At 45.6% G+C, this 17,133-nt stretch overlaps 1 protein-coding gene across 3 annotated transcripts in view; it reads right to left on the minus strand.

Moving 5' to 3' along the window:
• The window catches only part of PEX11G (peroxisomal biogenesis factor 11 gamma), a 95,580-nt gene that overhangs the window by 58,385 nt on the left and 20,062 nt on the right, over positions 1 to 17,133 (minus strand). For 2 of the 3 annotated variants that reach the window (XM_033957360.1, XM_033957362.1), the window contains exons 3-4: positions 12,136 to 12,314; positions 9,215 to 9,277 (exon numbers count right to left, since the gene is read on the minus strand). In XM_033957360.1, the coding sequence (XP_033813251.1) occupies positions 9,215 to 9,277; positions 12,136 to 12,314 (242 nt within the window). The remainder of the gene's footprint in view (positions 1 to 9,214; positions 9,278 to 12,135; positions 12,315 to 17,133) is intronic. The other variant, XM_033957363.1, reaches the window with a different exon arrangement.

Here is a 17,133-nt window from a genome sequence, read left to right on the forward strand (position 1 = left end):
ATATTATTTTGCTTGGCTAAACTCGAAGACTGAAAAGTGGGTAGACTAACTTCTCTGCATGACAGCGCCTGCAATTCTGAGTCTGTTGCCACCAGAAGCACTGTCTTCACCGTGAGATCCAGAAAGGGCTCGTATGGAGACTTACAAAGTCCCTTCAGGGTGATGTTAAGTTGGAAAAGGTTGGCTTAATGGAGGTCGCAATCTGAGCACCCCCTTCAAAAATTTGGTCACCTCTGGATGAGATGCCAACAAAACTTTTCCCAACAACATTTATTAACTATTCCTTCTCTAAAAATAATAGGGACCAGGAGATCTACTATTTTCTCAGTCATAGCACCCCAGCTTTGGAACAATTTACCACTATATCTACGTAATGAACCTTCCTTAGAAAAATTCAGGCGCTCCTTAAAAAGCTTTCTGTACAAGGACGCATTCAAAACATAGACAGTAGAGAATGACACGGTGACAAAATTCATCACAGTTCCCGTCCCCGCGGATAACCGTGGGAAATAATCCCATGTCATTTTCTAGTGTCTGTTTCAACCTCAGTCCTTCTACACCAGCATTCTTCAAAGCAAAGCTTGTGGGTCAGTGGTTGTGGCCATTCATACTCTGATTCTTCCCTCTCTCCTTAAAGAATGACATGAAGATGGTTTCCCGCGGTTATCCGGGGGATGGGAACAGTGATAAATTTTGGCACCGTGTCATTCTCTAATAGACAGTATAACTTATCAAGTACTAAATCTTTAGACCTTAACGAATCTTATGAAAATTATTCTTTATTTTACTTTATTTTCTTCTTATGTGCTCCCACCATATGTGTTCTTCCCCAAATTATTCTTTATTTTACTTTATTTTCTTCTTATGTGCTCCCACCATATGTGTTCTTCCCCAAATTATTCTTTATTTTACTTTATTTTCTTCTTATGTGCTCCCACCATATATGTTCTTCCCTAAATGTTTCTTTTTCTTTCTTTAAAGATTGTAGTTCATCCCCCTTGCCTTTTGTATCAGTTTGTATTAGAACATATATAATTTGTATACAATGCCTTGTTTTGTCCTCCCCCTTTTTTATTTTTTTAAAAATTGTTATACGCATTGAAATATATGATATTGCGTAGATAACAAATCTTAATAAACTTGATGAGCCTGGAAGCATGAGAGGCCTGCCACTTGTACTTTGAGAGATGCCACTGCCAGGCCTTTCTCTAGTCCATCCTGTAAAAATGCAAGGATCACTGGAATTGGAACTTTGAAAGGCTCCACATTATCTTGGTTGCGCTGACTTGTCTTCGCGCATTTGTCTGCGCACTTTTGTCTAGCGCGCATTTGACTTGCCACCCATTATCTTTGGTGCACCAGAGCTGAAAAGCCTTCCAGGCCTTAGCGTAGGCTGCAATGGTCAAAGGCTTTTTAGCTCAGAGGAGAGGAGAGTAGAAATGACTACCTCCAAATATCCTCTCCTCTGCATACTACGGCTGAGCATTCAATAGCCATGCCATAAGATCAAAGTAATCTAGGTTCTTCAAGTGAATTGGACTCTGACTGAGTAGGCCTGTATGAAATGGTAGCTTGATGCATCTATCCTATTGGAACCATAGTAGATCCGCATACTATGGCCACTGAGGCCAATCTGGGGTTATCAGGATCACAAGTCTCGGATGAGTTGTGATTCTGTGAATGACCTGGCACACCATGTGTGGAAACACATAAAGTAGCCTCTCTTCTGGTCAGGATTGAACCAATGCGTCCAACCCTGCACTTCCTGGTTCATCTCCTCAGCTGTAGAAGCAACTTGCCTTCATGTATTTGGCTGAAGTCATCTAGTCCATTGCTAGATTTCCTCAGCGTTGCACAATGAGGATGAATGATATTTGCGTCAGGGACCATTCTCCCAGGTCTAGAGTGTGCTAGCTGAGAAAGTCGGCCTGTATGTTTTCCATTCCTGCTATATGGGCTAAAGAGTGCTTGAAGGTGAGCTTCCACCCAAGAGAACAACATCTGAGCCTCCAGACACAGCGGAGCATTCTTGGGTGCCTCCTTCTCTGTATACATAAGCTACAGTGGTGGCATTGTCCAAGAACATCCTGACTGCCTTGCCTTCAAGATCTTTTTCCAATGACCCTAATGCTAGCCAAATGGCTCGCAGTTCCAGGGCATTTATGGACCATTTTCTCTGATGACCATTGGCCCTGTACTGCAATGAGCCCCCCCCCCCCAGCCTGAGAGGCTGGCATCGGTTGTTAGGATCACCCATGAGGAGATTCAGAGAGGAAAGCCCTTTGATCATAAGTCTACTCGTTGCCACTTCCGCTGTCCAGGGAAGTTGACTTTGGAGGGAATGACACTGTGGGTACCATCGGGAAAGGAGGGAATCCTGTAGGGCAGTGGTTCCCAACCCTGTCCTGGAGGAACACCAGGCCAATTGGGTTTTCAGGCTAGCCCTAATGAATATGCATGAAGCAAATTTGCATGCCTATCACTTCCATCATATGCAAATCTCTCTCATGCATATTCATTAGGGCTAGCCTGAAAACCCGATTGGCCTGGTGTTCCTCCAGGACAGGGTTGGGAATCACTGCTGTAGGGGATGCATATATGCTCTTGCCTAGAGAACTACTTCCAGGGTGGCTACCATCAAGCCCAGGACCTGAAGGTAATGGCAGGCAGTGGGGTTTTGCATCTCTAGAAGATCTGCAATCTGCTTCCTGAGCTTCTGTTTGTGTTGCTCAGGAAGAAAAACAAGGCCCTTCACTATGTCAAAGCAAACTCCCAAATACTCCAAGCGTTGGATCAGTTCTAGATGACTCTTCTTGAAGTTACATTACATTACATTACATTACATTTGTGATTTCTATTCCGCTTGTGCCTTGCGGTTCTAAGCGGATTACAATTTAGAAGACTGGACATTTCCAGTAGCTTTACAGTACATATAATCAAGGATGCGTTAAGTTACAATTATTATTCTGGACTTTTCCAGGAGAAATTATGAAGTTGACTATTCAGTCCAGATCCTGAAGGAGATTTACAACTTACCACACTACAGGTGTACCTGGATGCCCATCCTGTGGAGGTCAGTTGTGTGGAGCCATTGCTAACCTGAAGGGTAGAGTCGCATACTGGAAATTTTTTGCAAGACATGATATCTCAAGTATCTCCTGTGGGCTAGGAAAATGGGAATATGAAGGTACGTCCCCGTCAAATCTAGGGAAGTTAAGAATTCACCTGAAGCTACCACTGCAATTATTGACAGGACCTTCTCCATGTGGAAACGTATTACTTTCAGAGCCGCATTTACAGATTTCAGGTCTAGAATTAGTCTCCAGTCTTCGGTGTCTTTTTTGGGCACAATGAAGTATATGGAGTATTTGCCAGAGCCCAACTCCCCGTCAGGGACTTGAATGTCTAGTAGCCTTTGCACCATCACTCAGACTCTAGCCTCCTTTTCCAGCCATCTGGCTGGAGAGTCCATGAAAAGATTTGGGGGAGAGCAATAGAACTCAATTTTGTGACCCTCCTGAATAAGATCTAGAACCCATTGCTCCAAGGAAATTTGCTCCCTGTTCTCCAGAATGCCAACAGCTTCCTGCCAATGTGCAAGAGTGTGGCTATCTCCTTGGCATCATTGTGTCTTCGTGGATGATGCATGACCCAAAGGATTGCTGGTGTCTGGAGCTGCCAAATCTCTGTCTGGATCCCCGATAAGATCGCTGAGAGGAGGTATGTGTGTAATACTGGTGAGAACATTATGAATGAAAAATTGCCCCTGCCTCCCCCAGTAAGTTGGCAAGGTCTGCTGTCTGGCAGACTTAGGATGACGAGCTGCCACACTGGCCATAAGGTCATCTTTGCCCTTATCAAACAGCTCTTTAAAAGGCAGTCTGCTTAAGGTGGTCTTGGAGGCTGAATCACCCGCCCATTGCCTGATCTAGAGCATCCTGCGGATGGAAATGGCATACGCCAACACCTTGCTCATGACTCTGATGATGTCACAGAGAGCATCCGCAACATAATCTACCCTCTCCAGCACCAACTGGGGGCATACATCCTCCTCTGCCGCAATCTGGTGTGACAAGGATGTGCCACTAACAAGCTGCTGCTGTAGCTTTGAATCTCAAATGAAGCACTTCAAATTGCTTCTTCAGAACCACATCCACCTTGTGGTCCTGCATATCCTTTAACATCATGCCTCCCTCGCTAGGAAGGGAGGTATATTTGGTTACTTGAGCCACTGTGGAATCCAACTTTGGCTGACTAAACAGTTACTGAAATTCCAGAGCCATAGGGTTAAGTTTGGACATAGTCTTGGCTATCTATAGGGAACATTCCGGAGACTCTCACTGCTCATTGACTAGAAAGGTGATATCCAGGTATTCCGGAAAAAAGTTAGTCTGAGCATCTGTGCCACTCATGATTGTACATTGTGAGGTTGATATCTGTTGTGGTTCCAGCTTCAATTCCCTGAGCACATCTGTAATAACATGAGGCACAGTAGCCAATTTAAAAAGCCACTGCACAGAGGGATCATCTCCCTGATCCAGTGGGACTATCGCCTCTTGACTTCCAATCCTTGCAAGGAAACCAGAGTCCTCCAAGGAAGAAACTGTGCTCTGGAAAAGTAAAGGCATGGATTTCGATCTCCAATCCTCCCATCCTGGTCTACCTGGTCACTTAGACTTGGAATTGGATTCCTTAGTGATGGGGAGGTCTCTTGGAAAGGAATTTCTCCCCAGTCCAAAGCTTGCAAGCAGCGCAGAGCATCTCGGACCTGTTAAATAGGCTTTCCATGGGAGATCAGCGAAATCTGGGGGTAAACTCCTAAACAGAAATCCCCATAGATCCCTGCAGGACTTCAGACTGAATGTTGAAGTCAAGGAATATGCTGGCCCAGGGGAGTAGGAGGAAAAAATGGCCCAGCATACTTGACTTCAACATCCAGGCACTCTGCTCAGTTAAGGACTTCAACTTCCAAGTCACAGAACAATATCAGTAGATTAAATTTTATTTTAACATCCACTTTTGCTTTTTATCCACTGAGCAGACACTGCTCTGAACCCCTGAAGAAGGTTTGTGAAGCAGAAACATGGACTGTGTTATTTATTGGGGATGACTTTGCATTTTATAGTTATCAATAAACTTTTGCATCAAGAACATTGATTCCACAGCATTTTATTTTCCTTGGATCTTCCAGGTTCACTGTGGAACGATGGGCTTTTGTTGTGTGCCATTGTATAAACCAAGATGGCCATCACCAATGAATCTGCACCAAAAACTACCTGAGGGGGCTCCGCTGAAGATTAAAAAATTCAGGTAATGTGTTTTGGAGGTGTTGGATACTATCTCTGGCCCCAGAAACCCTTAAAACTCAAATTTTTTGACACCCCTCCCCCCTTTTCAATTTTCTCCATAGGGAATAACGGGTTGTACTCCCTGTGCTGTGATGGTGCTAGTGCTAGTCTGTGTCAGTTTTTCTGCAGCCCGACTGAAGGGAGAACATTTTCTACCTCAAATTCTTCCAGAAGGGATTCAAAACTGGAGATCTTCGAGCTGCCAATCGGACCAGTATGACTGTGACCTCAACTCCCAAAGATCTTTGTGCCATGACTGGAGGGGGGAGGGGGAGGAAAAAAAAAATGCATCTGGCTCCCTGAAGCCCAGAGGAACTAACACAGGGGCCCCACTGCCTGCACTCAAGCCTCTGATAAATCAGAAGATGAGCAAGTTCCCAGGGGAATGGTCCCTGAGCTTCCAAAATGCACAAAGCAGGCTGGCTCAGCAGGTACACCTGAGGGTGCCCTATGTAAAATCTGTGTCCTCTCCCAGGCAGAGCTACCCTAAATTGGGGACCTCTAGGCACTATAGCCTAACGAAATGGATAAAAAATATCAAAAATAAAAAACCGAACAAAGAGATTAGAACGTACCTTCTCAGCTCACTTTCAGAAGGAAAAACTGAAGAGGGCACTATACTCCACTGGTGATAGAGGAGGAGCTGAAAGATGTGATTGACATCCTTCTGGAAGCAGCTTGCAACCAGAGGTAATTCACCTAGAGTACAGACTCCTATGTCTTTGCTATAGAATGGCCATTGTTTCTTAGCATAACACACCACAATGGCTGATAACTGACATGAAAGGGTTGGTCTAATGGCTAAAGCATAGTGCTACAAGAGTTCAAATTCTCTACTGATCACGTTACGCCCCTATTTATCGAAGCTCATTGGCTTCCTATAAGCCATCATATTTTATACAAGGTATTGCTGCTTATATTTAAAACTTTACTTTATAATGAGCCTCAGTTTATATCAAGAATGTTAATTCCTTACAATCCCATTCGCTCATTAAGATCATCCTCCCAAAATTTATTAGTCATACCCTCCCTGAAAACAATAGGAATAAGAAGAGAAGACATGTTTTCTGTCATGGGCCCACAATGGTGGAATTCTCTTCCACAATATATTACAATTGAAAGAGATTTACATTCTTTTAAAAAATCTTTGAAAACACACCTTTTTAAAGACGCTTTTAATTCTTAATATTATTTAATCTTTTCTTAGCATTTTAACTTTTAATCAAACCCTTTCCCTTTGTTTTTTCCCATATTTGTTTTCCTAACTAAGACAGATGTAATCTTTTCCCTTTCTTTCCCTCCATCTCAAGTTTGTCTTGTCTTAAACTTATGTTATTGCGTTTTAATTTTGTATTTCTATATTTTATGTTTTATTTTGTACATCACTTTGTAAACAGATTTAGTGATAAATCAAATGTTAGTAAACCTTGAACCTTGTACTGTGTGCCATGGAAGAGATATGTTGTGGTCCAGGCTGAGACAGGAGAAGACTGCTACTATAGTGGCCTCCTTTACAGTTGGTGATTAGTTGCAAGGGTGAGGCTTAGAGAAAACTCCCCGCCAACCTACAACTGAAAGAGATTACTTAGTGCCATTTGAGCATGCCATTTAAGAGGTGAGGGGAAACAAAGACAGAAGGAGAAAAAAGAAAGCCCTTTTACTCAGGGCCGGCTCAAGGGACTGTGGCACCCTGAGCAATGTTCCCTCTAAGCTGAGCGCATGAACGATCGCTCACTATTTTCATTGGCGTCGCTCATAATTTTTCTCGTGTCGCTCACTAAAATACGCAGTGGGCGCGACTGGAATCGAGCGCAGGCGGAGGTGAGAGGAAGCGGCAGCTCAGGCCAAGCGCCGGCGCGGCACCGCGAAAGGGGACGGAAGCGGCGCGAGTCCGGCACTTGTCGTTCTCCTCGGGCAACACCGTGCCTGCACATCCTCCTCGGAGCCTTGTTTTTTTCATCCGCCGCTCCGCACCGCCGCCTGAAATGTGGCGTACCAAGGGGGGGCAGGAGGGGTGGTCCGACGGTGGGAAGCAGAGAGAGCTTGGGGCAGCCGCGGCGGTGGCTTTGGGGCCTGTTTCCCCCCATGGTGGCAGCAGTGGCTTTGTGGAGGGTAGGGAGAAAGAAAGAAAGAAAGAAAGGGGGCAGCAGGGAGCAGAAGGGAAACAGAAAAAAAGAAAGGGGGCATCAAGAGAGAAAAAAGAAAGAAAGGGCAGGGAGAGAGGAAGAAAAAGTTAGGGGAGGGAATGAGGTCTGGAGGAGAGGAAGCATACAGGCTGAAAGAAGGGAAGAAAGATTGGATGCACAGTCAGAAAATGAAAGTGCAACCAGAGACTCATGAAATCACCAGACAAGGTAGGAAAAATGATTTTATTTTAAATTTAGTGATCAAAATGTGTCTGAATTTATATATGCTGTCTATATTTTGCGCTATGGCCCCCTTTTACTAAAACGCAATAGTGTTTTTTAGTGCAGGGAGCCTATGAGCGTCGAGAGCAGCGCTGGGCATTTAGCGCAGTTCCCTGCACTAAAAACTACTATTGTGGTTTAATAAAAAGGAAGAGGGGTATATTTGTCTATTTTTGTATGGTTGTTACTGAGGTGACAATGCATAGAGTCATTTGCCTTGACCTCTTTGAAAAAAACCCAGAATAGGAATGATAATTAACATTTTTTCATCGTATAGTGTGCTTTGTGTTTTTTGATTTTATTGTTGGTAGATCATTTTGACTTGGTCATTTTAAAGTAGCTCGCAAGCCCAAAAAGTTTCTATTTATTTATTGCTTTAGGAGACATATGTCACTGTTTCTGTGGTGTTGCATTTTATGCAGAGTCCAGCTTCTTGCTGGTTCAATTTAACCTTTGTCTGTGTATTTCTATTTTATTCCCCCTTTTACAAAACTGTGGAGCGTTTTTTAGCGCCAGCCGTGGTGGTAGCAGCTCTGATGCTCAGAATTCTATGAGCGTCAGAGCTGTTACCACTGTGGCTAAAATCCACACTACAGTTTTGTAAAAGGGGGAGGGGTTAGTTTGTGATGACATTCCATACTAGGCGAAGGTGTTTTTTGTGTTCTGTGTGTTCGAAAGACATGGTTTTCTGTTAGGATTGACGGTGTAGGATTGATCTGTGCTGATCTGGCTTGTTTAGTTTTACAATGGGTGTATTGATGTATTGCTCACTGCAATATGTAAGATGCTGCCTTTTCCTAGCTACTCATGTGTGACATGTGGCTTGTTACTAAAAATCATGTTTTTCGTACAGATGGGGGGGTGCCAAAAAATGATGGGCCCCGGGTGTTACATATGCTAGGTACGCCACTGTATGTAAAGATACCAGAAAGCTGGCGAAGCAAAAACTTTAAGTAAATTGTTATTCTTCTAAGTTTTGAGTATTTAACCCTCCCACAATCTCACGGGCACTCGTCCTCCGCGCCTGCTCATAAATTTGTGGAGTATGTAACTTGTCGCTCATGCATATTTTTTTTTTGCACACACCTCATCAATCCTTAGAGGGAACATTGACCCTGAGTCAACTTATGCATTGCCTCCCCCTTTATCTGAAGTCTACCCCCACCAATGCTGGTGATAAAAGGCACCTAAAATTCCAGAATCCTAATCCTGTACCTCTCCCTCTCTGCATGCAGAAGAAAGGGAAGAGAGAGGGAGAGATGTATAATGGTATTTTGGTGCCCTTTATCACTGGCGCCCTGGACCAGAGCCTCAACTGGTCCATAGATTGGGCTGGCTCTGCTTTTTTCTTTCACTAATATCAGAGGAAAGATTAGAATACTACATTCTTCTTTTGGAAAATATTTCTGATGTTGCCCCTTTATTTATATATTGAAGTGAACTGGTTGAAAATCATACCCAAAGCTGTGCCTCTTCTCCTTCCTTAATCTTCTGGTTAGCATACACAAAATTCTCAGAGACCTGAAACAATGGCAAATGAGATAAGAAATGAGGTCTGACCATCTAGATGCAATGGGAGTAATTCTATATCACAGATGTGAACTTTTATGCACTTATTATGTACATAAATGTTTATGGAAAAAATAGGTCTTACACAGTGGTGTAGTAAGAGGGGTGCGTTCCACCCTGGGCAAGGTCTTCCTAAGGGTGGGCACCCTTCCTCATCTCCGTCCCCCCATTCTTCGTCTTGCTGCTCACTTGAACCCCTTGACTTTCCCCGTACCTTTTTTACTTCCTCAGTGCGCGGTTGCTACCTACGTCTGCATCGGCACTCTCTCTGACGTCACTTCTGGGACCTGCACCTAGAAGTGATGTCAAAGGGCAAGCAGACACAGGCATACTGCTTATGCAGGAGAAGTTAAAAAGGTACGGGGAAAGGGAATGGGGGGGGATGCCAGCACAGGGGGGAGGGGCACCACCGCCCCGGCACCGCTCACCATTACTACACCACTGGTCTTACCTGCTCTTTCTTTTTTTCCTTTAATCCCTCCAGAACAGTCCAGATGTGTAGGCTCCCTTTTACCAGCAGATGGAGACTGATAACCACTCACTGGTGACACTACTACAGATTAAGCATTCATATCCTATGAAGTGTCTTACCAGACCGTATTATTAGGTATTACTTATGATGTTTATGGAATTTATGTATGTAAATTAGGAAGGATTGCTTCCTTCTATTTAACTTTATTGTAATCCGCCCTAATGTCTTTTGACAATGTAGTGAAATATAAAATTTTGTTTTGTATTGTATTGTACAGTATTTTGATAAATAGGCAGAAGGATAGAATTCTAAAATTACCATGGAACAAGAAACAGCTTAAGCACAATCACATTTTATTATAAGATAAACATAAATACACGGAGAGAGCGAGAACTAGAAGGCCTTGAGCATGCGCAGATGCTCAAGACCCAGACCAGGGAGGATCTTCGGGCACCGGCACGTCCTGTGATTGGTGCTGGTGCCGGCGCCAGATCAGGGTAAGAGATTGTGTTTGGGTGGGTGGGTAGGTGAATGGGGGATGCTGGATCGCAGCGGCGGGGGGGGAGGGGGGGCATGTGAGCGTGGGGGGGATGCCAGATCGCGGGAGTGGGGGGGATTGCCGGATCACGGGGGGGTATGGAGCAGCGCCGGTGGCCTGGGGGGGTGGGGGATACGAATCAAGCGAGTTTCCCTTACTTCCTATGGGGAAACTTGCTTTGATATACGAGTAAATTGGTTTACGAGCATGCTTCTGGAACTAATTATGTTCATAAACCAAGGTTCCACTGTATTTACATTCCTTTCCAGAAGGAAATGAGAATAATGAATGAGATTTCCTAGAATGTTTGGAGTTTGTGAAAATGAAATATTCCATAAGATACTCTGGGATTAAACCTGTTAGTGCCTTAAAGCAAATACAGCCAAATTTAATCCGTGCTTCAACCGGAAGCCAATGCAGTTGACGATAGAAATAGGTGACATGATCATACTTCTTCAAATCTAAAATTAATCTAACTGCTGCATTCTGTATTATACATAGTCTTTGGAGATATTTTTGAGCTCCAGCAAGATGAACGATGTTACAATAATCAAGGACCAGTGATTGAACTAGTAATTGAAAGGAGTTAATATCAAAATGTGCTCTAATTGTTTCACTCCCTCCTGCCATGAAGGCCCCCTGCACCAATTACCTTCCCCCCACCAATCATTCACTACCCCCCCCCCAAAAAAAAAAAGGCAGAAAGGATGCACATTCTCTCCTGCCACCGGAGGCCCCCACCTCAACCACCCTCGTACCTTTTAAGTTGGGACTAGGAGGGGCGCTCAGTCCCTCCTCCGAGGCTGCCAAGTCTACAATGCGAGTCTTTCCTCCCTGGTGCATCGTCTGAGCCAATCTGGGACTTCTTTAGGCTCCTTCCTCTGTATCCTGGATACAAGGGGAAGGAGCCTAAATCCCCGATTGGCTTGACTGAGCTGATCAGGGCCTTAGGCTCCTCCCCCTTGTATCCGGGATACAGAGGACAGAGCCTAAGGAAGTCTCAGATTGGCTCAGATGCCTAAGACCCCTTCCAAGGGGAGGTGCCTGATGCGTCTGAGCCAATCAGGGCCTTAGGCTCCTCTCTATGCATCACATGATGCACCAGGAGGAGAAGGCCCAGAATTGTAGACTTGGCAGTCTTGGAGAAGGAGGGAATGGCACCTCTCCTGCTCCCAACTTAAAAAGTACGAAGGGGGGAAATGAGAGGGGCATCCCTCCTGCCTTTTTTGGGGGGTAGGGTAGGGGTGGTTGGGGGGCAATTGGTGCGGGAGGTCCTTCGTGGCAGGAAGAAGAAGGCATCCTTCCTGCCGTTTTGCTGCGGTGGTCAGTCAGGATGGAAGGAGGGAATGGGCATTTCTCCTGCCATTTTTGTGGGGTTCGGGGGGAAGCTGGTGGCATGGAGGGCCTGGGGCAGGGGGGGAGCTTTTTTCTTTTTTTTTAATGGGACAAATAAACTTGATAGCGCATCGATCGTTGCTGGAGAATCGGCCAACAGCAATCGAATCAGTATCTTTAGTGAATCCAGCCTTTAGTATACAAGAATTGATATGTTATGCTATATACATAAAGAGAATATTCTGGGACCCTTTGCAAAATGTAGCCTAAATACATAACTATAGCACTTCTTATGCTAGACTTGCTTTTCAGGCTTTACAGTAAGTCCTGTAGTTTCAAGAAAATGATAGAATATATATTTTCTAAAAGATTAATTGGGTGATGTGAGTAGTTAGAGCAATGATAAAGCATCAGATAAACAAAACCTAACCAAATGGCTGACGGGTGCAAGCAAACTAGACTCACCTCAAAATTCCTAAAAGGAGGGAAAGCCCCCAGAGAGCTGTACTAAATGTCCACCACTTGTCGGATTTAGTTCGAATAACCTTAGCATCCGCAGCCCATGCAATGTGTTCACAAGGATAGTACAACTGATCAGCCATATTGCCAAGCACAGAGATCCACCGAACAGTTGCATCTTCTTCCTCCAATCACAAACAAAGGGAAGTGAGAAGGAAAAGGAGAAATTAGGTTCTTATCTGTTAATTTTCTTTCTTCTAGACTCTCCAGACCAGTATAGCTTCACTGATGGGTAATAGCTCACTTTGACCAGCAGGTGGAGACTGAGACCAAACTAAACATATAGTAATACTGTTGGAAAGTACATAGAACAAGCCCCTGCAGTAAATGTCCCCACAGCTCACCAGCTACACCAGCTGAGCCATAGCTGCTGTTCTTTGATCTCCACGGCCCTAGAAAAATACCAGAACCCGCATAAAAAGCAAATCTTCACACTAAAAAACTGTAAGAACAACAGACAGACAGATAGAGTGGGGTGCTATACCAAGCTGGAGAGTCTATAAGAAAGAAAAGTAGCAGGTAAGAACCTAATTTCTCTTTCTTTAGCATCTCTCTAGACCAGTATAGCTTCACTGATGGTACGTACCAAAGCAGTACCCATCATGGGTGGAATCCCTGGAGGGCCGCCACCAGAACATGCTCACCGAACACCGCATCCCGACGTGCCTGACCATCCACCCGGTGACTTACGAAGGAATGCAAAGACTAAACTGCAGCCTTATAGATATCCACTAGAGGCACCAGAGAAGACTCAGCCCAAGAAGCTGCCTGACCCCAAGTAGAATGAGACTTGAGAAATTCCCAAACAGGCTTTTTCTGAAGATACACGGAAGCGATAGTCTCCTTGATCCAGAATGCAATGGTAGCCTTGGAAGCATCATCCCCTTACGAGGGCCCGCCAAGAGGACAAAAAGATGATTCGACATCTGGAACTCCTGGGTCCGCTGAATGTTAAGAGCAAAGGACCCTACAAACATGCAACTGCCTCTGTTCCGAGGAACCCTCCCAGCTACCCAAGACCAGGAGGACCACGGACTGGTTGACAATAAAAGGTGAGACCATCTTTGGCAGAAAGAAAGGAACAGGCCGCAGCACAACTTGCACCCTAGAGAACTCCAGGAAGGGAGGGCTGCAAGCCTGCAACTAAGAAACTCTTCTCACAGAAGTAATGGCCAGCAGGAACACTGCCTTGAGAGTAATATCCTTTAATGAGCAGGAACCCAGAGGCTCAAAAGGAGGGCGCACGAGAATGGATAGGACCAGATTGAGATCTCAAGCCGGAACCGAAGGCTGAACAGGAGGTCGAATCAATTTGGCCACCTACAAAAAGCGAACCACATCTGGGAAAGAAGTTAAACGCTTACCATGCGGCAAACCACAAAACGTAGACAGAGCCGCCAGCTGAACCCAGAGAGAAGACTAGGCCGGGTCCCTTTCCGGGCCATCCTGCAAAAAATCCAAGATGTGAGGTAAAGAAGCGCGAAAGGAAACCACCCCCTGTGCAACACACCACTCTTCAAAAATACGCCAAACACGCACATAAGCCTGAGAAGTGGAAAGCCTCCGAGACCCCAAGAGAATAGAAATCACTTTATCTGAATAGCCTTTCCTACCTAGGTGTTCCCTCTCAAGAGTCAAGCCATATGACAAAAGGGACGCGGATTGAACACTGGAATGGGGCCTTGAGACAGAAGATCGGGCGAGAGAGGCAGCGGAAGAGGATCTACCACCAGAAGATGAGCCAGAATCGCGTACCATGGAAGCCTGGGGCCAGTCCAGAGCCACAAGGATCACACAACTAGGATGCCGAGCAATGCGAAGAAGAACTCTGCCCACCATCGGTCACAGAGTAAATACATATAGGAGACCCGCCATCGGCCAGGGTTGCACCATAGCATCCAACCCCGCGGCCTGAACATCCCTGAGCCGACTGAAGAACTGAGGCGCTTTAGTGCTGACACTCAAATCCCTGAGTTCCAAGGCTGGCTGATCCAAAGCCTGCACAATCAACTCAAAGGCTGTGGGACCAAGACACCACTGAGGAAGTCTGCCTGTACATTTTTCACCCCTGCTATGTGTGAAGTTGAGATGTCCAGAAGATGAGACTCTGCCCACACCATGAGCAGAGCTGCCTCCTGCGCCACCAGACAACTCCTGGTTCCCCCATGATGATTGACATAAGCCACTGCCATGGAATTGTCTGAGAGAACTCAAACAGACTTGCCAGTCAACAATGCCAGCCAGATGGCCCTGGTCTCCAGAACATTTATCGTCCAAGAAGCCTCCTGCTGAGACCAGCGACCCTGAGCTCCCCAACCAAGGAGACTGGTGTCTGAGATAAGAACTGTCCACTGGGGCCGATCCAGATCCACCCCTTGCACCAGACTGGAAGACTGGAGCCACCAACGGAGACTGCGATGAACTAACACCCGAAGAGGAATGGGAGAATCCAACTCGTGCACCTGGGGCAATCACCGCTGAAGCAGAGCATGCTGAAGTGGGCGCATGTGAGTTTGGGTCCACTGAACCACATCCATGGAGGCCGCCATTGACCCCAAGACCTGGAGAAAACCCTGAGCCTGAGGACACGGGGATGCCATCAGGAGGTGAATCTGTGACTGAAACTTGACCACGTGGGCCTCTGGCAGGAAGACCTTCCCCAAGCTAGTGTTGCAAAGAACCCCAAGGTACTCCAGGTGCTGAGACGGAGCCAACCGGCTCTTGGACAGGTTGACTACCCTCCCCAGTGACTACAGGAATTCCACAAACCGAGCCATAACCCGGGAGTTCTCCTGAAAAGACTTTGCTCTGATCAACCAGTCGTCCAGATAGGGGTGAACCAGAATGCCTTTCTTGCATAAAGCCACCGCCTTGACCACCATGATCTTGGTGAACGTCTGCAGAGCTGTAGCCAGACCAAAGGGGAGAGCACAAAACTGGTAGTGCCTACCCAAGATCGCAAAGTGAAGGAACCGCTGATTGGAGGGGTGAATCGGAACATGCAAGTAGGCTTCTGTCAGATTGAGAGAGGTCAGAAATTCCCCCGGCTGAACCACCAGAATGACAGATCTCAGAGTTTCCATGCAAAAAGACAGAACACGCAGAGCCTGTTGACCCCCTTCAGATCTAAGATGGGCTGAAAAGTCCCCTCTTTCTTCGGTACCACGAAGTAAATTGAATAATAATAATAGCTTTATTTATATCCCGTCATACCTTTTCAGTTCAAGACGGTGTACAACAAGAGGTGTTGCAAGGACAGCAAGGTAACATCAATTAGAATTGGGGAGGGGTAGAAAGACAGTTATGTTATGAGGTGGTATAGGGTAGGAGAAAGAGATGTGTAAGATGAGGTAAGTGTCACTCAGATTTGGAGGATCAGGTAAATTTGTTGAATAGGTGGGTGTTTAGTGATTTTCTGAAAGAGTGGTATGTTAAGAGTTCAGGATTAGGTCACTTAAGGTGCTGTTCCAGCTTGAAAGGAGAGTGTTTTGTTGAGGAATCTTTTGAAAATTACATCCTTTGGGAGAAGGGAATGAGAACAGCAGTGCTCTGTGTGAGAAGTGGTGTTTGTCCTGCAGGGTGAGGTGTTACAGGAGGTAGGTGGGTGCAGTGCTGAAAAGAGTCTTGAAGCAGAGGCAGCCAAATTTGAAAATTATTCTTGTCTCTATAGGTAGCCAGTGGAGTTTCTTGTAGTATGGTGTGATGTGGTCAAATTTTTTCAAGCCAAAGGTACATCAGACGGCTGTGTTCTGGATAAGTCTCAACTTCTTGATAGTTCTTTTGTGAGATCTTAGGTAGATTATGTTGCAATAGTCCAGTGTGCTTAGGACCAGAGACTGGACCAACAGTCTGAGTCTGAATGAAGTGAAATCGAAGAATGGTTTTAGGGTGCAAAATTTCCACAGTAAATGGAAGCATTTTTTGATTAGGATATTGGTATGGGCTTCGAGTGTCAGTTGCAGGTCTAGGGCTACGCCTAGGATTTTGATGGTTGGGTTGATTGGGAAGTTTCTTCCATTTAGGTTGATTGTAGATACAGTTGGCTTGTTTGTTGGGGAGGCCTTAAATATTTTGGTCTTTTCTGGGTTTAATTTTAGTTTGGAATTTGTCGACCATTGTTCTACTTGGTTGATGATAGATGCGATGAAGTGACTGGTTTCGGTTGACAGTGCAGAGATGGGGACAATGATTGTGATGTCATCTGCATAGATGTGAGAATGGAGGTTCAGTTTGGATAATTCCTGTCCTAAGGAGGCTATGTACAGATTTAAAAGGGTGGGGGATAAGGGGGAGCTTTGAGGAACACCACAGGGGTTGGCCCAAGCCTGGGAATAGGTTTGCTCGCTGATGACTTGGTAGGATCGTTTTTTTAGGAAGCCTTTAAATCAGTTAAGTACGTGGCCCGAGATACCTATGGCATCTAGACAGCTGAGTAGGTTGTCGTGATCGGCCAGGTAGAAGGCGCTGCTAAGGTCGAATTGGAGTATTAGTGTGTGTTTCCCAGAGCTGAGTAGTTGTGCGATGTGATCTATGATGGAGGCCAAGGCTGTTTCGATGCTGTGGTGTGAGCGGATTCCTGACTGGTACTCGTGAAGTATAGAGAATTTATCTAGGTAGTTTGTAAGGGCATTGTTGATCTGACCTTCCATCAGTTTGGTGAAGAAGGGGATGTTGGCTACTGGTCTGTAGTTGGATATGGGATCCTTGTGGTTCTTTACAATAGGCGAGATGAGGATGTGGCCAAGATATGTTGGGAATTCACCGTTTGCCATTAGATGAGAGATCCAGTCAAAGAGCATGATCTTGAAGGGGGTGGGGGCTGCTCGCATGATGGAGGGTGGGCAGTTGTCTAGGAGGCAGAAGGTTTTGGCGTATATCTGCCTATGTCACACTCCTGCGGAGGCACTGGCACCACTGCCTGGAGATCTAGCAACCATTGTAGAG

This window comes from Geotrypetes seraphini, chromosome 8 (assembly GCF_902459505.1).
Source record: "Geotrypetes seraphini chromosome 8, aGeoSer1.1, whole genome shotgun sequence".
Classification (NCBI taxonomy): Eukaryota; Metazoa; Chordata; class Amphibia; order Gymnophiona; family Dermophiidae; genus Geotrypetes; species Geotrypetes seraphini.